This window comes from Arvicanthis niloticus, chromosome 22 (genome assembly GCF_011762505.2).
Source record: "Arvicanthis niloticus isolate mArvNil1 chromosome 22, mArvNil1.pat.X, whole genome shotgun sequence".
NCBI classification, from domain to species: domain Eukaryota; kingdom Metazoa; phylum Chordata; class Mammalia; order Rodentia; family Muridae; genus Arvicanthis; species Arvicanthis niloticus.
In genome coordinates, this window is record NC_133429.1 from 10,848,949 (window position 1) to 10,870,322 (window position 21,374).

General features: G+C 43.6%; 1 protein-coding gene across 3 annotated transcripts in view; it reads right to left on the bottom strand.

Annotated features, from left to right (window-relative positions):
• The window catches only part of Stab2 (stabilin 2), a 170,818-nt gene that overhangs the window by 45,006 nt on the left and 104,438 nt on the right, over positions 1–21,374 (bottom strand). For all 3 annotated transcript variants that reach the window (XM_076919878.1, XM_076919877.1, XM_076919879.1), the window contains 9 exons: positions 20,748–20,846; positions 20,553–20,660; positions 19,067–19,198; positions 11,963–12,091; positions 10,272–10,328; positions 8,297–8,389; positions 6,731–6,926; positions 4,083–4,178; positions 814–859 (listed from right to left, as the gene is read on the bottom strand). In XM_076919878.1, the coding sequence (XP_076775993.1) occupies positions 814–859; positions 4,083–4,178; positions 6,731–6,926; positions 8,297–8,389; positions 10,272–10,328; positions 11,963–12,091; positions 19,067–19,198; positions 20,553–20,660; positions 20,748–20,846 (956 nt within the window). The remainder of the gene's footprint in view (positions 1–813; positions 860–4,082; positions 4,179–6,730; positions 6,927–8,296; positions 8,390–10,271; positions 10,329–11,962; positions 12,092–19,066; positions 19,199–20,552; positions 20,661–20,747; positions 20,847–21,374) is intronic.

Sequence of the window (21,374 nt, forward strand, 5' to 3'; positions counted from 1 at the left end):
GTGACATAGCCGCTTGCAGGTAAAGGTGGGAGGTGAGCCAAGTGGATTCTGGGAATGTATGATGGTTGCCATGGCAACAGATGTGTGGTTCCTTGTCACCTATGTGTGATGTCACTAGGTTCGGAGACAATTTGCTGTTCCTGATATAAACACTCTGCCTACTGTTTGAGGGGACAGTCCCTTCCTGCCAGGATCCCAACCACAGCCAGGGGAAATCACAGCCGATCCAGCTAAACCTCACAGTATGCATAGGAAGGAGAGTCACTCATCTTCACAACGCTACCCATGTGCTTTGCTAAGCTTTGGGCTTATTCATGTCATCCACAGGGTGTTCTGGGACAACGGCCCCTGAGAGCCAGTGTAAGAATTGCTGCCATTTATAGGTGAAGAAACCGAGGCTAGGAGGAAGGAAAGGAGTGACACCAGGTCACATGATGACTGAGAGTGAGGGAGGATGACTGTGGGTTCAGGTCTAACCCCAGCCCTATGGCAGGAATCAGAAGCTACATTAGGCTCAGGTGTGGACTGGGGGCAACATTTATTGAAGCTGATACCTCCTCTATAAAAGAACCCCTGTGGTATGGGCTGGGGTGACAACTGGCATTCTTGTCATGTGCTAGGTAAGTCACTGGCTGCTTGTTGACCATGCTGGATCTAGCTAACTGATGGCAGTTTCTTCAGAGATACTCAGTTTCTACTTTAAATGTATCCTACATTTTCTTAAAGGATGTTGGGAAAACCCTTTCCTCAGGATAGGGCCTGAAGTAAAAAATATTGAGTTTATATTGTTCCCAGAGGTCAGAGGACACTTACTTGGCACTGGTGTGGCAGGTCCCATTGCAGTTGTCTGTTGTGATCTCTGAAAAAGAAGGTCAGTTGTTCTGTGAATGTTTGCTATGATCCATATAGTAGGAAAAGACTGAGTTCCTGGAAGTCACCCTTAATGACATAAATCCTTACTACCGTGCAGACAGTTTTCATGTTGGCTACCAGGGAACGCAGAGACCACTCTGAAGGTCAAATGCATTCATGAGGCATTTCTTAGGGTGGACGCTCCTTGTGAAGACCACACAGTTTGGACAGGGGACTCTGAACCTTGTTACATACATGACAAAAAGCCATAGCAAATTGTCAAGTCCTGGAGATGGAGCAGAGTGAAAAATGGTACCTCTGACTTATGTTCTGGAAAGTTCTTCCTTGCAGCTATGTGGAATACAGAAAGGAGAGGGATGGGTCCGAAGATGGAAGGCAGAGCTGCATCACACAGCTTCTGGTGGCAGGGTGCAGAGGGAAGAGACAGGGTGCAGAGATGTGGAGGAGTAGAACATTCAGAGATGCTGGTGAGGGAGGCAGTAAGCAGCAAGGGGCGGATTCTAGGCCTAGTGGTCTAGCTGTCCTTTTCCATGCTTGATCACCATCCATGCTGCTGCTCTGGGCCCCACCCTCAGCATCTCTTGCATCTCCTAGTCTCTGCTTATTTGACCCAGTGCCTCCACTGTGCACAGCCATGGTCCGCTGCTGCCTCATTTAGAAATGACACTAATTGTTGCTGTAGCTTCCAGGCTGCTCCCTGTCCCTTGAACTGAAGTTGGGTTTTCATGCACTGTGCTCTTAGAAGCATGAAGGGACAGTGAGGGATATAGTTGGGATAACCCCCTGTTTGTGTGACCCCCCCACTCTCTGTGGCCCTCTTCCAGACTGTCTAAATCCTGGTTCTGTACCCCAGTACCTGATACATGCTATGGGATGTGCCTTGGTCTGGGATCCTTCAGATTTGCTATATATATATATATATATATATATATATATATATTTTTTTTTTTTTTTTTCTGCCTTCTCCTGGATTTAGCATCTTCTGGAGAGACAGGTAATGACAGTCCCTCAGACAAACCACAAACCACATCATTGGAGCCCTCAGAGGGTTAGTGGGCACCTGTGACCTTTTTTTTCCAGTTCCTGCCTCAGAAGGAACAATAAGGTCTCTGATGTTGGCTTCTAGGGCCATTCTCCTCATTCTGGTGCCTGACTGATTTCTCTTAAATACAAATAAGATATTATTGCAACCATGTTTAAAACTCTTCAGTGGCTCCCTCCAAGCCAATGTGTCCGTCTTTCAGTGATCTGATGCTTGCCTGACCCTTTAGCTTGTCACTCAGCTTGCCTCTTTGCCTCTTTGCCAATGAGTGGCAAACTCTCCCCAAGAACACTAGCTCCTGAGTCAGACACCTGTCTCAGATTTGAACACATGAATTGATGAGACAAATTCAGAAAGAGACATATGGAATATTCTCACTGTGACCTTGTTTGTGACAGCAGAAAACTTGCTTTATTTATTTTTTTAAATTTTTTAATTTTTTTTATTAGATATTTTATTTACACTTCAGATGCCATCCCCTTTCCCCATTCCCCCCTTAGAAAATCCCTATCCCATGCCCCCTTTTCCTTTTTGCATTTATACATTTTTTTAAATAATGTTAATCATAAGTGTTATAAGTTTGTTCAATCAGAGGTGTAACCCACTGACCAACCTAGATATAACAACTATCTTTGACTGGTGGAGATACATGAATATCTGCCTCCCTGTCTCCCCCCTCTTTCTCTCTTTCATCACCTAGCTTCTCCTCTCCTTCTTCTTCTCCTCTTCTTATTCCTTTTCTTCCTCTCAGTACTCCTCCTACCTTAGCTCCTCCTACACATCACCCTTCCTGTTAAAATGAAACTTTTCTCTCAAAATACAATTAGAGCATAATTATGCCAATTTGTACCAGTGAGGTACAAGATAGTCCTAATACCCCGTCCATCCTTTTGTTGACTAACCAGCACCTCTGTCATCTATCCTAACTAAAACATTTAGTTCTGAACCTGGCTTTAGGATGAATGTCAGCTGACGACCATCCACTCAAATCTTTTCTCTTAAGGTAAATAGCTCTAAGTTTTCAACCACATCAGAAATCCAGAATGACTGAGTTAACTATAATTGTGGGAAGCACAAAGCATAGCTTCTAAAACTTAGCCAAGTTATAGAGACCTCTGAACACCTGAAAGGCCCCTATACTACCGGACGTTGGAGCATCAAATCTTCAGCCTTCTGGACCAGAATCATCTGACAGACCTTGTTGATGCAGGATTATTAAGGACTGATTACTCTGTCTAGGCAGATATAATCAGTCGACTATTCTGCACGTGTGTCCTTTTCTGGACAGTAATTTGTCTGTAGATGGAGAAAGGCAATTCTTGCCTAGTGGCTGTTACCACACAACTGGAGTAACTCCAAGGATGCTCAATTTCTTCTTAGAATCCACAACAGGAAGCTGTCAGGAGCAGACAGGTCTCTAATCAATATGAACATTAATATATAAATATTTGTAGCGTCAGTTCTATGGACTTCTGATGTTTTGAAAACCAACTATCCATGTAAGGTAACCTGGACTGTTGTCTGTTCACTCCTCTCAGCTATTTCTAAATAAAATATGGAAAACACCCTAACAATAAACTCAAACATATGAATTTGCTATAGTCCCTTAACTCATAGGTTAACCGTCCCAAATCAGTTAAAAAAGTTAAAAAAGGGCTGGTCTAGGCATTGTATTCCTAAATGTGGAAAACTTGCTTTAGAAAGTGCACTTAGGAAGGGGACGCAGCTCAGGGCCGGATGGCTTGCCTAGCTGTCAGCGCACGGCAGCCATTCAGCCCCCAGCACTGCATCAAACAAGCTCAAGACAGCTTGGTATATAAGAACATATAAACGATGTTGATCTAGATGCATTCACACGGAAGAAAAGTGCTCATTGTTTACTGTTAAGTGCGAAAGGAGGTTATAAAATGCATAGCTTGGCACCTGATACATACTGTTCTATACTAAGTCATGCTCAATAGTACTAATGGGGTTTTCTAGCATTGGATACATAAGAAGCTTGACTTCTTTCTTGTGCCTTTCCTTATTTTACAAACTCTGTGCAGCAGGGAGTTACGTTTCTCACCAGGAGAAGTACTCGTGGCATCATTTCTGCTATACAAAGAAAAACAGCATGTCTTCTGAGAAGCTGTGCTAAGGACCGAGGACAGATATGAAGAGTGCTTACCGATGTCACACTTCACTCCTCGCCAGCCGACATCACAGTCACAGGTGCCATCTCCCGAGGGACCTTGGTTACATCTCCCATGGACACAAGAGCATGCTAGGCAGAAAAACATTTGCAAATGACCAGATTCCGACTCACATTCAACATGTGTGTAGTGCCCTGCATACTGGTCTCTGACCAGGGTCTTTCCTGTGGGACTGGAGTCACAGGTCATAGGGATACAGGTTACCAGGTGAAAAGGGTTTTATTTCAACAAAACAGCTCCTGCCACAGTTCTGAGACTGTATGGCCCCGTGGGAATGTGACTCAGATAATGTCATTTGAGGATCCAGGATCATGTGGGACTCTAAAAGCAGTGTTCAAAAGATGCCCATCTGGCTGGGCATGGTGGTGCACACCTGCAATCCTGGCAGTTAGCAGATAGATAGGCAGATATCTGAGTTCAAAGCCAGACTGATAGAAGTAGTGAGATCCATGCAGTCAGGGTTAATAGTGAGGCTTGTCTCAAAATAAATGTCAATTTGATATCAGGTTTGTAGAAACCTGTTTGCTCTGCCTTCTCTAAAGACACATAACTAATGGTCCTTTCATTTTAAAGCAAGTCCCTGAATCTCCTTAAGAATGTGATGAAAGCTGAGGAGGATTTTCCCCCTTACACTGAGTCATGGCTTATGGGTATTGGCATGTAAAAATTTAAGTTTCACAAGTAAGACATAGCAACATTATTGTAAATCAGATGGCATGCACAAAATGTTAAGGGACAATGTATTATCAAACATGTAGTAAATGTTCAATAAACATGAAACTAAAAAAGAATTTGATGAAACTACAAAAACACTATAGAGAAATCTTGTATGTTGTAAGCAAGTGAAACAGCACTATTATCAAGAAGGACTGTGGGCAATGCTACTTCTAAAAGCCATGGCTATTAAACAAAACCCCCATGCAGGTGTGGGGTACCTCCTGTGAGATACTGGTCGGGTCCCAAAGTCTCCCAGAACTATGTAGGTTCTTGTCTTTCCAGGCAAGATATGAACATTAGTGCAACAATGTCCACTGGTAAAGGGGAAACACGATTGCTAAGCAATCATACTTATGATTGGATTGGATTTTAGGTCTTTTCTACAAGAGAAGCTCATGCACGATAATCTAGACCCGATCTCAAGGGCTAGGGAGGCAGTGTTCTAGAGGGGAACTTACCACTGCTCTTTTGCTGAATGGACATGGTATCAAACGTTGTAGATTAGGGCTGATCTCAGCCTTTGTCAGAAAAGCTTTCTCTCTCCCTCTTCCCCCCCCTCCCTCTCCCTCTCCCTCTCCCTCTTCCTCTCCCTCTCCCTTTCTCTCCCCCTCTCTCCTTCTGTACCTATTTACTTGCTTACTTACAGTGGGAAGTAGTTAATTGGTTAATGTAGAGGCTCCTAATTGGTTAAAGTGCCGAGAACAAGTGTCTGTTAGTGCTCAGCCCTGAGCATCACACCTTGTGGTGGTGTGAATGAGGATGGCTCCCATAGGCTCATATATTTGCATGCTTGGTCCCTAGTTGGTGGATCTGCTTGGGAAGGATGAGGAGGTGTGGCCTTGTTGGAGACATGTCACTGGGGGTGGGCTTTGGGGTTTCCAGGGCCCACAGTTTCTCTTATAAGTTGTCTTAGCCACGGTGCTTTGTTACAGCAATAGAAAAGTAGTTAGGATACCCCGCCAAGGCTCAGGGAGCACTGTGGAAAAGGGAGTGGAGAGACCATAAGGCCGGAGGATGGTGGGAGTGCTGGAAAGTGCTGTCTCTAGATGCCATGTGGTTGTTCACACCTATGAACTCAAATCAGCACTGTTAAAGACCACAGTCCAGTCACTGCTCCCAGCCCAAGACCTGCTTGACACGCTGCTTGTCAACATTCCATGGATGGGGAGGAGTTCATAAAGCCACGCCCCTCCCAAGGCAGCTATAAGCAGTTAAAGGTTATGGGGTGGGGGAGGGGGAATCCTCTTCTCCAGCAGTGTAGCCACTGGCACCTTACCCTTGCTTAGGTAAACAACCACAGACTCATGCATTCATCCTTAATTAAAGGCAGTAGTTCATAAAAAATAGATAAGGAAATAGGAGGTGGACTTGGGAAGGAGAAGGGGAAAGCAGATAAAGTTCAGATAAATGACTAAATGAGTCATTAGGACAAATCTGTTTTTTTCCCTCAGTGGCTTCTGAGCAACTCATACAATAAACGTTTAATCATGGTGATTAGCACACAGAGGCAGAGTGAGAGACAGAGTCGGGCTGGAAAAGTCAGCAGAGAAACTGGGAGTGAGTGGGTGCATCCAGGTCAATGACTGGAAATGTTTTGGAACACTGCTCCATACAAGGAAAATAACATAGGCTTAAAACAAACAAATAAAAATAAATCAGCGATTCTCTCTGTAGCCCAGGCTGATCTCAGACTCAGGGAAACCTTACAGCCTCAGCCTCCTAAATGCTGGGAGTACTCGCCTGGCTCACAGAGAGGCTCCTACTTTTCATTAACAGTGGTGGGTGGATTCCTGCTGCCAGGGGAGAGGCTGGGTAGAGAGCACAGCAACTGATGATCACAGGCCTCTGGCCAGCTTGGGCCTGGGAGGACTGAGGGGGCCGGGGTCTGGGCAGCAGCGATGCTCACCTTGGTCGCAGTGGACACCGTACTTCCCCTCTGTGCAGGTCTCACAGGCTGTCCCACTGAAGCCCTGCCCGCACTCACATGTACCAGTGCCATTCACGCCGTCCAGACAGAAGCCATTCCCAGAGCACACATTCTGACCTTTCCCAGGGCAGGCTTGGCACTGTGGGCCAAAGAAGCCAGCACAGCATTCTCTTGTCTGAAACAAGACAGAGTGCGGGGCTCCTGAGACTCCTGTGTGAGCCTGCCTGTTTCTAAGGGACAGAGGACAGAACCCTCTGAGGACTGAATGAAACTCAGCAATTTCCCAGGTCACTAGCCAGCCCTGCAGCCAGCTAAGAGAGAAAATCAAAAGACAAGAAATAAATACTAAATACTAAGTAGAGGAGGCAGGGAGAATGAAGCAGAGGAAGCCTGTCTGGTGAGTGCATGCCTGTGATCCTAGTACCTAGCAGGGTGGCCAGTGTGAGGGCAGCTTGGGCCAGCTTGATAAACTTTATTATGATCATTATTGTGGTTCTTGTTTTTATTGTTGTCATTGTAACAAGGTCTCATTTAGCTGATGCTGGCTTTGAACACCTGATCATCTTCTACTTCCTGAGCATTGGTATTATGCTATAGGCTGGTGCTCCTGACAACTTCAAGCAACAAGGAATAGCACAGGTGATGGGGTGGGAGGGCCAACAGGCCTCCAGCACCCCCAAAATGGGGACCCTTCTCTTGGATGTTATTCCATTTCTGGGAGGAGTAGATGCTTTGTCATTTTATGGGAACATGTGTAGTTCAGGGAAGCTCCTAGAAGGTCTGTTTGGCTTTGTCTGACCTTATTCTTTTTTTTTTTTTTTTTTCTTTTTAAAAAAGATTTATTTATTTATTTATTTATTTATTTATTTATTTATTTATTATGTATACCGCATTCTGCCTGCATGTATGCCTGTGGTCCAGAAGAGGGCACCAGATCTCATTATAGATGGTTATGAGCCACCATATGGTTGCTGGGAATTGAACTCAGGACCTCTGGGAGAACAGACAGTGCTCTTAACTTCTGAGCCATCTCTTCAGCTCCTTGACTTTATTCTTAAGTATATTAAAACATAAAACTCTCTCCAGTCCCAAGCTCTGCAGTTCCAACTCCTTGGAAGAAGAAATCTCCTCCTCTGGGAAGAAGCAGGACAGTAAGTTGTAAGGAAATTACCAAAGTGACATTCAGAGATCCTGGATATTGCTGTTCCATTTTCTGAATGAGCAAGTGTCCCTCGCCTTCCCTTGGTGACCACTTCCTTTGTGTCTTGTTTACATATTAACTAAGTAATGTAATTAAGTTAATCACCCACGCATGCTTCTGTTGTAGGAACAGGGGTCTCCTCTCCACCCTCCACAGCCTCCGTCTGTTCCTCACTCAGCACTTTGGTTCTTACCCATTTTCTGATTTACAGGCTTTCCTGCATTTTTCTGTAACCAGTACTACTTTGGACAGTAACAATGATGATGCTGGGCAGATGTCACACTGTCACAGCCTCCCGAGAGGCCACCGTGCGGCTGACTACCCACATGCCTGCCCATACTCACAATGATGGTTCTCACACACTGCGGCTGGCATCCGATGAATACAGATCTCTTCCCCAGGAAGTAAGTGGAATAGATGCACTTCCTCTGCTCGCTCTGTGAAAGCATAAGGATTTTATCATCCCTTTAGTTAGGAAGGAAGTTTCCCAATTTCCATCGGTGACAAAGTGTGTGACACTTTTTTTTGTCTCTAACATATTCTGGAAAGGGAGGGCTATGGCTTCTTGGTGCTACTCCATAAGGAGAAACACAAGCAAAACCCCACAGGGCTGGGTGGAAAACCCAAAGTCATACTAGAAAGTAGTGCTCTCTAAGCAGGACCTTTCTCTAGAAGACAATCAATTCTAGAAGAATCGAAAAATAAGGCAGATATCATTCCAGCCCTCTATATTCATTAAACTGAAGCTTTAATTTATTTATTGATTCATAGTCTCCCAAATTCAAGAAAGAATTATTCACTCATAAAAATTTATAATATACAACATCAATTAAAAGCCACAACCCAAGTGACAGATTCCATCTTCACTGTTTATCTTGGATTATCATCACTGTGCTATGGAAATACACAATGCTTATTCTTCGTAATGGTCGTTAACAGAAGTAGCTTTTGTATAAAAAACAAGCTATAAGAAACAGATTGGTAATTAATTTAAGATGTGTTTATATCTGTTTCTTTGAGAAGGTCAGTTGTGACTTCAATTATAAAAGAAAACCAGGCAGGCGGAGCGTTTCTGGCTGGTTATGTCTTGGGTCCTGGGGACTATCTCCTATGATATAAGATTTTGCTATTGTCCTTAACTGGCTAGTATAAAAGATGCAGAAAGTGAAAAATACTTTTGTGCATTGCATGTTGGTTACTGGGCCCATTTTTATTTTCATTATTAATTGTTTTATTTAATACATATTTATATTTTAATATCATTAATATTAATTCTTGATATTAATTATAATTATATATTAATTATATAACAAATGCATTGACTATAATAAATCAACAATATAATCAATAATACATATTATTAATAATAGTCAATGGTTCAATTATTAATTATTTATATTTTAATTAATAATCTAAATCAGATGAATTTTTTTGGGTTTTTTTGGTTTGTTTGTTTGTTTGTTTTGGTTTTTCGAGACAGGGTTTCTCTGTGTATCCCTGGCTGTCCTGGAGCTCACTCTGTATACCAGGCTGACCTCGAACTCAGAAATCCACCTGCCTTTGCCTCCCAAGTGCTGGGATTAAAGGTGTGCGCCATCACTGCCCGGCAAGATGAATTTTTAATCTAACTTAATTATTAAAATTGCCCTTAGTCCCTCAAAGACTGCATTTAAGGCTATGAAGATGCTTACCAATGGGGAGAAGGGCCAGCAAAATGTTTTCTCTGGACATAGCTGCTACAATCATAAACTTACAGTAGTGGTGGTTGCTTGACAAGACTGGGCCTGTCAACAGTCAGTCAAGGATAGGGGAGGAGCCTATGGGGCCCTACCCCTCCCAAGGAAATGACTGATGGATGGGGTAGGGAGTCACTGTCTTCAGCTGTGTCTCTGTTGCTGATCCTACCTGGCTCTGAATAGTCCCACATCCATGGCTACATTAACATCCTTAGTTAAACTCAGTGGGACACAAAGCAAAAGACATGAGTGGGGGAAGGGACTTCTGTGTGTGGGGTGACATGGGTGGGAGGGGGTTTAATTAGATTTTTAAAATATATGTATGGAACTGCCAGAGAATAAATTTCCTTGACAAAAGAGAAAGTGAAGTTTAAAATAAACTAAAAAGGAAGTATGCAGAGTGCAGGCATCCCCTCCCCCGCTTGGCTTGCTTCTTGAGTGTGGATGCACACCGTCACACTGTCCACAAATCTAGAATTAAATGGAGGGAGGGCAGGAGGGCAGAAGAAAACGCTTTTCAATTTGGACTCTCTTATCTAGATGCTGGTTTTGTTTTTTAAAAACCAATCAGGTAAGTACTTACAAGTGGTTTTGTCTCCAGTGGGCAGAGTGCTTGCTGGTAACACTTTCCACATTTGCCCTTGGTAAAAAGTGTAGAGACAGAGAAGACATGTCAGAGTTAGTAATTTCAGTGCAAAACGAGGCTGCAAAGGAGAGCTCGGAGATACGGGTTTTAGAGAGTGGAGCTGAAAAGCAGGGTCACACTCCCTTAAGATTCTCTGAGCCACGCTCTTTACTCCAGTCTTGCATATCTGAACACTGCTGTCTCCCACAGTTGTCCTCAGACTCTAATACTGCTGTGGAACACAGAAAGCATCACTCATTTAAATACGAAGTCTTTAGCAGTAATTTACTGATGCACCGGAACAAGTGAGTTGGGTCAGAGACAGATGCACATGGTATCTGTCTTCACAAGACATCTTCAGGACACTCCACTGAAATAACACACAGAAAGCACAGAAGATACAACAGCAGAAACTTCTGAGTGTTATCTTCTAGATTAGGAGAAGGCCTGGCTATCAGGACCTACTTGACAGTATAGGGCCACTGTCGTGAACTCTGTTTCTAGGGCCAAACTGCCCAGATTTGAGTTCCTTCTCTACCAGCTGCTACCGGGTGAATAAACCTCTTTGTGTGTCTCATCTGTAAATTGGAGAGAGTCAAAGTCCTTTCTTTTTAGGGTGTTGTGAGGACCATATGAGTTAATCCATGTAATAAATGTTTAGAGCATCAAGTACCTAATACATATCAGCAGTGTTACTATTATTAAAAGGTGCCACAACTGTCTCAGCCTCAGCTTGCACAACTGCATGGGTATCACATTGAATTCACTGAGTTCCATACACCTCTTCTGGGCGACCAGCCTTAACCTATCATGGGTGAACTACGGACCTCTCCCTGGTATTGTTTCCCTTTACAAGGGAGCCAGGGCCTCCGAATCCTGCTCCCCATGGTCATCTATCTAATCTTCCCCAGGCATGCTAGGTACATACAAGCCGTCCCATTAGATGATGAGCCTGTTGACCCCAGGGTGTGTCTGGCTCACCTCTGTGATCTACAGCCTTGTTTTCTCTTTGGTGCATTAGAGATACTCAGTACGTAGTCTCTTTCTCAGGACACAGGATTGAACCTAGAGCCTCATGTGTACCAACTGAGTGCTGTACTTCTGAGCCACAACCCCAGTCACAACAAATGAGGAAGTTTTGAACTAAACTGAGATAGTCTAATAGAAAAATGATTAAGTTTAAAATTATTATTGTTATTTAAACATTTTAATTACATTTTGTGTACACGTGCAAGTGCATGTGTATGTATATGTGTCTGCATCTATGTGGCTGAACATGTGTGGAAGACAACTTGTAGAATTCACTTCTACCTTTCTACCACCCTGGTCTGAAGGATTGAACTCAGCTTGCTAGATTTTGTTGCAAGAATTTTTACCCCTGGTCCCATGTTTAAAATTTTTTTAATAAAAGTGTGTGTGTGTGTGTGTGTATCTGGAGAGATGACTCAGCTATTAAGAGCACTGGCTGCTCTTCCAGAGGACCTGAGTTCAAATCCCAGTACCCACATGACAGCTCACAACTGTCTGTAACTCCATTTCCTGGGGGTCAGACACCTTCACACAGGCATTCATGCAGGTAAAACAGAAATGTACATAAAAATAAAAACCCGCCACCCAGTATCCCCATCACTGGCCCTGATGTAACTTACTCTCACAATAGTGGTGTCATTATTGTCACATCTATTCTTCTGAATTTCCAGAACTTTCTCCAGACCATGGATCACTCCTTTGTCAGTGGCCACATTGGTGTAGTTTATTGGAACTTCATTGACATACAGCTGTGAGCAGGAGAATCAGATACGGTTTTATTATGGTTATATTAGAGAAGGTGAAGAAGATGGGAATGAAGGCCCCAATATGACAACAGTCTAGGAGATAATCCAGTTTGGCTGGAAAGTAGCACAACATAGTTGACTGAGATCTGGCTTGGAAGAGAGGAGTCTGAATCGTCCTGAATCTGGTATGATGAAGCTGTGTGATTCTGGGTCAATTGCTTTCCTGAACCTCAACATTTCTTTTTGTAAAAGGAAAAACATTCTGAAATTTTCTCTAGGGTATTATTTATCTCTAAAATTAATTGGTTTATGTTTGCTTAAAAATTACTTCCTAGGGGCTGGAGAGATGGCTCAGCAGTTAAAAGCACTGACTGCTCTTAACAGGGGTCCTGAGTTCAATTCCCAGCAACCACATGGTGGCTCACAAACATCTGTAATGGGATTGGAGCCCTCTTCTGGTGTGTCTGGAGACAGCTACAGTGTACTCATATACATTAAATAAGTAAATAAATAAATAAATAAATAAATAGATCTTAAAAAAATTACTTCTGCAAGGGCTGGAGAGGTGGCTCAGCAGTTAAGAATACACTTCCAAAGGACCTGGGTTCAATTCCCAGCACTCACATGGCAGCTCACAACTGTTTGTAATTCCAGTTCCAGGGGATCTGCCACCCTCAAATAGACATACATGGACTCTAACTTGCTCTACCTTGCAGCTTACTTGCCAGCACCTCTAGACTAAAGGACAGTGAGCATGGAGAGGGAGTGTAAGATGTGTTAGTCTGCAATGAGGACTTAAAAATTCACCAGACAACATCGAACAGCACCCTCAATGCTTCTTACTGTTGAAATTGCTACTGAATACCATCGTCTCTTTTGAGTGGCTGGCAGTGAAGCGGTCTTCTGTCTGGATGCTGAGGGAAGTGAGGACCAAGTTTTGCGTTGCTGTCTCAAGGTCAATGGTCGTTGGGAACATCACAAGGAAACTTGTTTAATCTCAAATGGTGATTATAGCACAAGTTTCCAGAATTTCAAGATGTCGAGCTATTTTTGAATACCCTGATAGCAGAATACTGGATGCATTCCTACTTAATTTGGCATGCAAAGAGTCTGAATCATTTCCATCATGAGACAGAGCTAGAGAAATAAGGGTTGCATTGAAAAATCTTATATAAACACACCTACTCAATTAGAAAGCATTCTCTCCCTACTTCCATTCCAACAAAGAGAGTGAAAACAAAGCATCCACTGTCTTTATTTTTGCTCTAAATCAGAAAATTTTTGGGCTAATAGAGAATGAACCACAGTACTGAAAATAACTCAACTCACAGCATCTAAATATTCATCTCTACCTGATGAAACAAAGAAGATAACTATAAATATCAAGAAGAAGAAAGTTTTCTATCAATATGATAATTGCTATTCCCGGAAAAAATTATTTAAAAAGAAATGTATCTAGCAAAATTCTGAACACTGATACGGAATCAGAGAAAAATGTTTGGGATTAAATTATTCTACAAGTAATGAAGAAAATACAAAGGATCCCCTAAAAAGTCTCTAGCTAGATGTTTTTTTACATAAAAGTTTTTTTAAAGTTTACATAAAAATTTACTTAGTGCAATGATGGCATCAGTGAAGAAAAATTTAAAGGGTCAAATAATTAATGCTTCTAAGATTGCACAAATTCTCACCTCAATATAGTGTGCTTGTGTTCTTCAGCTGCCCTGTCCCCATCTCTTCCTGGAGCAGTAGTTGAAAACTTTACATTACAACCCATAGGTAATAGGGAGAGAGAGAGAGAGAGAGAGAGAGAGAGAGAGAGAGAGAGAGAGAGAGAGAGAAAGAGAGAGACATGATCGAGTAAGCCTGGGCCTAGTGTGGGCTTTTGAAACTCTAAAACTCATCCCCATGACACACCTCCTCCAACAAGGCCACACCTCCTAATCCTTTCCAAACAGTACCACTAACGGGGGACCAAGCATTCAAACATGATCCTATGGAGGGCATTCTGATTCAAATCACTACATTCCTCTCCTTGATCCCCATAATCCTACAGCCATATCATAATGCAAAATGCATTCAGTCCAACTTCCAAAGTCAGTATAGTCTTTCAGTCTTAAGACCATTTAAAAGTCAAAAGTCCAAAGTCTCTTCTGAGATTGAAAGCCATCTCTTAACTATATGGAGTCTATAACACCATATAATAACAAAATGAATAAGCAAATCACATACTTCCAACATACAATGGCTCAGAATATACATTACCACTCCAAAAGGGAGGAAAGGGAACATAGTGAGGAAATACTGGACCAAAGTAAGTCCAAAACCCAGCAGGAAAATTCCAATTTCTGTCTTAGTTCGTTCAGTGTCCCACTCAGAAATTTCTGACTATGTTGACAACAACACACTCTTCTCTCTTGGGTTGGTTCCGCACTCTTTCTGTAGCTTTCCTCAGCAGGTCTTCTCATCTCTGGCATCTCCAACGTCTTGGGGTTTCCAACACAGTCCAGGCTTCACCAGCTTCAAACAGTGATCTCTCTGGACCTCTATCAGGGATGCCACCATCATCTGCCTGGCCTCAGCAGCTTTCCTTAACTAAGGAGGAAGATTCCAAAACCCCTTTCTTATAACTTCCTTGATAAGGCCAGAAGCATGAGGCCAAAGTTGCCAAGTTCTGCTTGCTGAGGCTAGCACCTGACTGCCTTCATGCTTTCCATTGTGGATGGGTTCCTTGGCTGCTTAAGCTTTCCTCGAATTCCTTTTCACACGCTGGAAGCTTAGCTGGGTGAGGCCTTGCCTGGAGAACACCACTCTCTTTAGTCCAGTTGGAATCAAGCCCTTCTTTAACTTTTTATTTCCTGGAGCACAGGATTTAGCTCCTACATTACATTTCACACTTTTTTTTTCTCCTCAAGCTGTACATTTTGTGTTTCTCTTTGGCCCGTTTACACCTTTTCATTGTAGATCTGCATAAGAGTAGTCACTAATAACCCCACAGACAATACTAGGCTGTTTTAAAATCTCCTCTCTCAATGATCTTATTCCAGAATTCCTCAGTTTAGCCTCAGGTAGATTCTCAGGACAAAAGCAAAGAGCAGCCGCATCCTTTGCTAAAATACAAGAATGGTCCACAGACCACTTACTAATATTCTTCCCTTATGAAGCCTCTTGATCTGGGCCTCCATAGTCCAAATATCTTAAGAACTAATGGCTTCCATGTCCATGGGGTTGACCCCATAAACCTCAATTAAGGAACTCAATTACTACCACTACTAGTACCACTACTACCCGAAGTTCCAAAGTCTTCCATATTCTTCCAAATAATAGCACGGTCAGGCCTATCACAGCAACACACCAGTTTCTGGTGCCAATGTCTGTTTTATTTACTGTTCTATTTTTTGCAAAGAGACACCATGACTGTAGCAACCCTTATAAAAGGAAGCATTTAACTGGGAGCTTGCCTACAGTTTTAGAGTTAGTCCATGGTTATCATAGTGGGAAGCAGGAAGGCATCATGCTGGGTCAGTAGCTGAGAGGCTTATATCCTGACCCATAGGGGAGAGAGGGGGGAGAGACGGAGGAGGGAGAGGGGGGGGGGGTGGGGGAGAGGGAGAGGGAGAGGGAGAGGGAGAGGGAGGGAGAGGGAGAGGGAGAGGGGGAGGGGGAGGGGGAGGGGGAGGGGAGGGGGAGGGGGAGAGGGAGAGGGAGAGGGAGAGGGAGAGGGAGAGGGAGAGGGGGAGGGGGAGGGGGAGGGGGAGGGAGAGGGGGAGAGGGAGAGGGAGAGGGAGAGGGAGAGGAGGGAGAGGGAGAGGGAGAGGGGGAGGGGGAGAGGGAGAGGGAGAGGAAGAGGAGGGAGAGGGAGAGGGGAGGGGGAGGGGGAGGGGGAGGGGGAGAGGGAGAGGAGGGAGAGGGAGAGGGAGAGGGAGAGGAGGGAGGAGAGGGAGAGGGAGAGGGAGAGGGAGAGGGAGAGGGAGAGGGAGAGGGAGAGGGAGAGGGAGAGGGAGAGGGAGAGGGAGAGGGAGAGGGAGAGGGAGAGGGAGGAGAGGGAGAGGGAGAGGGAGAGAGGGAGAGGGAGAGGGAGAGGGAGAGGGAGAGGGGGAGAGAGAGGGAGGAGAGGGAGAGAGAAACTGGGCCTGCTGTAGGCCTTTAAAATGTTAAAGCCCACCGCTACACTCTTCTTACAAGGCCACTCCTCTAATCCCTCCCAAACAGTTCTAACTGGGGATCAAACATCCAAACATATGAGTCTATGGGGCCCATTCAAAACACGGCACTCAATACTACCCTAGGATGGCCTCAAACTTGTGATTCTTCTTCCTCAGCCTCTGTGCTGCTTAGTTTGCATAATTTGACATAAGGTGGGGTCAGGTGGAAGGTGGAATCTTAATCAAGAAAATGCCTCCATAGGATTGGCTTGTCAGCAAGTGTGTAGGGTATTTTCTTGATTGATGATTGATGTAGGAGGACCCAGTGCATTCAGAAGACAGAGCCATGCAGATCTCTGAGTTCAATCTACAGAGCAAGTTCCAGGATAGCCAAGCTTAGTCAGTGAGGGTGTTGGAAAACAGAAAACTGGTAATAGAATAAGAGGGGTCATGTTCCAGCCCCAGCAAACAGCTTAACTCCAAAGCTCTGGCCATGTAACTCTGGTTTTAGAATCCAGAATAGAAGGAACTACTGGGACTATTGATGCTGGTTAGCTAGAGCTAAGAAATTAGTGGTGATTAAGAAGAGACCAGCATCACTGAGGTGAAATCTTCTGGGAAGTATTTTCTGAGAGCACAAAGAAGCTGTGTTCCAGAGACAGTCAAGGTTTTGAAAACCAAGGTTCCTTTCCATTTTGGAAACTGAAGTCTGTTGGGTTTGTGGTACCAGTGCTTAAGAATCCCTGCTACTGCTGGGACTCAAATATCCCAGTCATCAGGGCTACACTGGTTGTGATGGTTTGTATATGCATGGCCCAGGGAGTTGCACTATTAGAAGGTGTGACCTTGTTGGAGTAGGTGTGTCACTGTGGGTGTGTGTATAAGATCCTCATCCTAGCTGCTTGGAAGCCAGTCTTCACCTAGCAGCCTTCAGATGAATATGTAGAACTCTCAGCTCCTCCTGTACCATGCCAGCCTGGACACTGCCATGCTCCTGACATGGTGATAAGGTTGTACCCAGTGCTGCAGAGATACTTGGTAATGTGTAAGAGTCACCCTAGGTGATACTAGTTTTGTAGGTATAAAGGGGTCATGGAGAACAGCTGAGTCTTGGCACCATGAGAGGTCATGGAAGGCCACTGGTGAAGGTGCAACCTCAGTTGCAGTTGATGGCCCAGGACTGAAGGGGTCATGCAAAGAAGCTGAGGCCTAACACCATGAAGAAAGCCTATGGGAGGCTATTGGTGAAGTTTAGTTGCAGAGGAAGACCCTGGTATATTGGATATACCAGCACCATAGGATGACCACCAAGAACAGCTGCAGCAGCAGAATGGCGTCAACCAGAGCCTAGAGAGCTATAGAGGGCAGAGCTGGAGATCTGACCAAGCCCTTTGGAGGAGCCCAGAAGATCATCTGTGGATCCCAGACATTGGGACAAGAAGTTGTAACATTGATGTTTGTGGGAAGCCATGGCAAGGCCTTACTCTTGGCAAACACTCACCCTTGGCTCTCCTATCTACTATTCTTCTTTCGGCTTACCTTCCATGATTCACTTGTCAGTTCTCAGAACTTCAAACAAGGCCTCATAGCAACCCACCTTAGGAACCCTTCCTCCTGATCTCAAGATTTAGCCAACATCCTACTAGATAGATGTTTTTAGAACCCCTGGTAATAGAAAGGCTTTGTAAGAATAACTTAGTTAGACCTCACAGCTGCAGCTAGCTTCCTCCACCTGCAAAGCCCTCTTTCCTACCCCTCCCCATATCCTGTTTTTAGAGTATACAACTGGTGTGAACAATAAAAATTTTGCCAGCTTGATCAGACCTCTTGACTTGCTGAGCCTCCTTATTTTCTCTCGTATCTCAGTCCTCTCCACAGGGTCTAAGGGTCCCACTTGATTGTCCAGCTGGCCTGGACAGATGTTGCCTTGGAGACCCCAAGATTTTTGAGATGGCAGAGCCATGGGCTATCTGCTGAGGAAAGCTGCTAACAGGGAGTAGAACCAGCCCAGGTTAAAGAAGTTTGTTGCAGTCAACAAAAATGAAAAAGGAGTTAAAGATCTGAAGACCACTTTGACATCAGACAAGGAGATGCAGACTTTGGAATTTGGCCAGCTTGTTTCCTGTCTTGCTTTGGGGATTACAATTAAGTGATTGGATGGATCTCAGAAGAGACCTTGAACTTTGGATTTTTAACATTGTAGAGACTGCTACAGACTATAGGGACTTCTGAAGTTGGACTAAATGTATTTTGCATTATGCTATGTTTAGGTATGGCCCCCTTAGACTCATGTTTGAACAAGCCTATGGGGGCCAGGGAATGGAATGTGATGGTTTGAATATGCTTGGACCAGGAAAGGACACTATTAGGATGTGTGGCTTTATTGGAGTAGGTGTCTCACTGCAGGTGTGGCATAAGACACTCATCCTAGCTGCCTGGAAGCCAGTCTTCTCCTAGAAGCCTTCAGATGAAGATACTGAGCTCTCAGCTTTGCCTGAATGCTGCCATGCTCTTGCCTTGATGATATGGGACTGAACCTCTAAACCTGTAAGCCAGTCCCAATGAAATGACGTCCTTAGAAGAGTTGCCTTTGTCATGGTGTCTGTTCACAGCAATAAAACCCTAACTAAGAGACTGGTTATCTGAAGGCTGATCACAGGACAAGCGAGTGGGGGATTGACTATGTAGTTTATCCATTGCTTTCTGATTCAACAGAAACAACTTTTTTCATTGATAAGGCTTAGAAGTACTGGAGGTATTCTTCTGTATGGAAGGGATGAGGGTTGATAGTATTGGAGACCCCTGTTCTTGAGTTTTGTTAAAAAGATGTTACCTGGTCATTGTGGAGAAAGAAGGCAAGGAGGTAGGAGAACCCCAACATGGTCTCTCGGTGCATGCCGTTGTGCAAGTCATTCTTCAGAAGCTTTTCTCCCAGGACCACATGGTATCGAAGAATGTCTTCCTTCTGTACCACACATAAAAGGAAAAGTCAGCCAGTGAACTGGCCACTTGGCTATACTCTGCTCTACTGCGCCAGAACCATGGAGTTGCAAAGCAGCAGCTTGTCCATGTGCAAGACATTGGGGCACAGAAGTGTTACATAAGAAGGTGAGTTGTGAATGTCCAGCTACGATGCTCAAGAATATCTGGACCCCATAATGAAAGTGGTAAGAAGCTTTTAAAAATGATTTAAGATTAAAAATATTTCAGCTTCAAAAATTCAACATAAGATGAGCTTTAAATAGTATCATTAACTTACGGATTTCTGGATAAAATAGAAAATAATATGAGGGATGAGAATATGAAAATAATTCCAAGTATTTTAATTATTATTAAAACAAAATACCCCAAGTAGAAATATGCATTTAAAAACACTATCCAAAATAATTGCAATCCTTTATATAGATGCAAAGACTTTTGGAATTAAAAAAATTTTTTTTTGCAGTGGCAAAAGAAATATTACCCCCCCCCCCGTGTTAAAAAATGACACCGTAGAGAAATCTACAAACAAATGCACAGTGGTTTCTGCCTACATAAGTGGTTTGGACTATAATTATAAGCATTTATTTGGTATGCAAATTAGTATTTTCAGTTGATTTTATTTTATATCCCTAATGAGATGTTAAAGCCATTTTTTTCTACACATAAAAGAATACACATGCTTTTATGAACACTAGGTAAATGATTTCAGCTTACTTTTTTTGTTAAATATTTTAGTTTCTTAGTCTCTCTCTCTCTCTCTCTCTCTCTCTCTCTCTCTGTGTGTGTGTGTGTGTGTGTGTGGTGTGTTCACAGCAGCTGTGATCTGGGGAGGTTTGTGACATGCTTGGATCACTATTAAGTATGCAGAGCTGGATGAACTGGTTTTGACAAAAGCATGAAATGGCACATGACTGATAGGTTGAAAACGTTGATGATGTTGAGAGCTGGCTCAGGAGGTAACTGTGGGTACTACTCTCAAGGAAGCCCTTGGTTCAGGTCCATATCCAAATCAAGCAGCTCAAAACCATCTGTAACTCCAGCTCCAGGGGCCTTCTAATACCTTTGGATGTAACACCCCTGGCCTCTGTGGGAATCTGTACTCATGTACACACATGCACATGCATGTGTTCGAGCACCACACACACACACACCATTAAAAATATATTTTTTTAAACAAGGTTTCTCTGCAAAGCTCTGGCTGTCTGGAAACTAGCTCTGTAGATCACGCTGGCCTCAAACTCACAGAGATTGGCCTGCCTCTGTCTCTCAAACACTGTGCCCATAGCCCAGCCTAGAATGAATCTTAGAAAATGTTGACTGCTGGGGCTGACACTTACTAGAGAGGTGGCTTTCTTTTCCCTGATATAATTTTCAATGGCTTCGTTGTTTGGCACAAACACAGTGTAAGCATCTGCAGCCTCGATTGCGCTTGCCAGATTGTATTGCTGCAAAGCAAAGACAGGACAGCCAGTGAGGGGTTCCAGTTCCTAGACAGCTTGACAAGGTGGTTATGCAGAGAACACGGTACTTACAATGATGTAGCCTCGGAAGATGGAATAGTCAGGCATCTGCTCCAGACGGGTGAGTAGATTTGGCAAGGAGCCAGTTAGACCTCTTTGGGGGACCAGAACCTGGCAAAAGAAACCCCAAAACTCCATTTAGAAAATTTTGGTACCATTGCTGTTCACTAGTAACTATGGAAGTCCTGTTGACTTCTTTGGGCAGTTAAAAAAAAATCTGAAAACATTTTGATTGTTGATAGAACAAGTTACTCAAGGATGCAAAGTCTGGAAGGAACTTGGAAATGTTAGTTCAATTTTAAGTCTTCCTCCTAATTTGTTCTCCAGTTAAGAGAAAATTTCATCCTTACAGAAGACTTTATGGCTATCACTTAGGAATCCTTTCTAATTTTCATTAAATTATCCTGTTAATTCTTTGCTTCTTATCCCGAGAACCTTAAGTCTACTATAAGCCAGTGACCTGAATTTGCCCATAAAAATGTTTTGCTTGATAAAAATTAAAAGACAGAACATTTTAACATAAAGTTAGATCCTCTGTGTGTGTGGGGGGGGTGGTGGTGGAGGGTGGGAGGGGGAGAGAAAGACAGGGAGATCGCGATCAGGTTCTAGAGCTTGTGAAGACAAGGCAAATAACTGGTA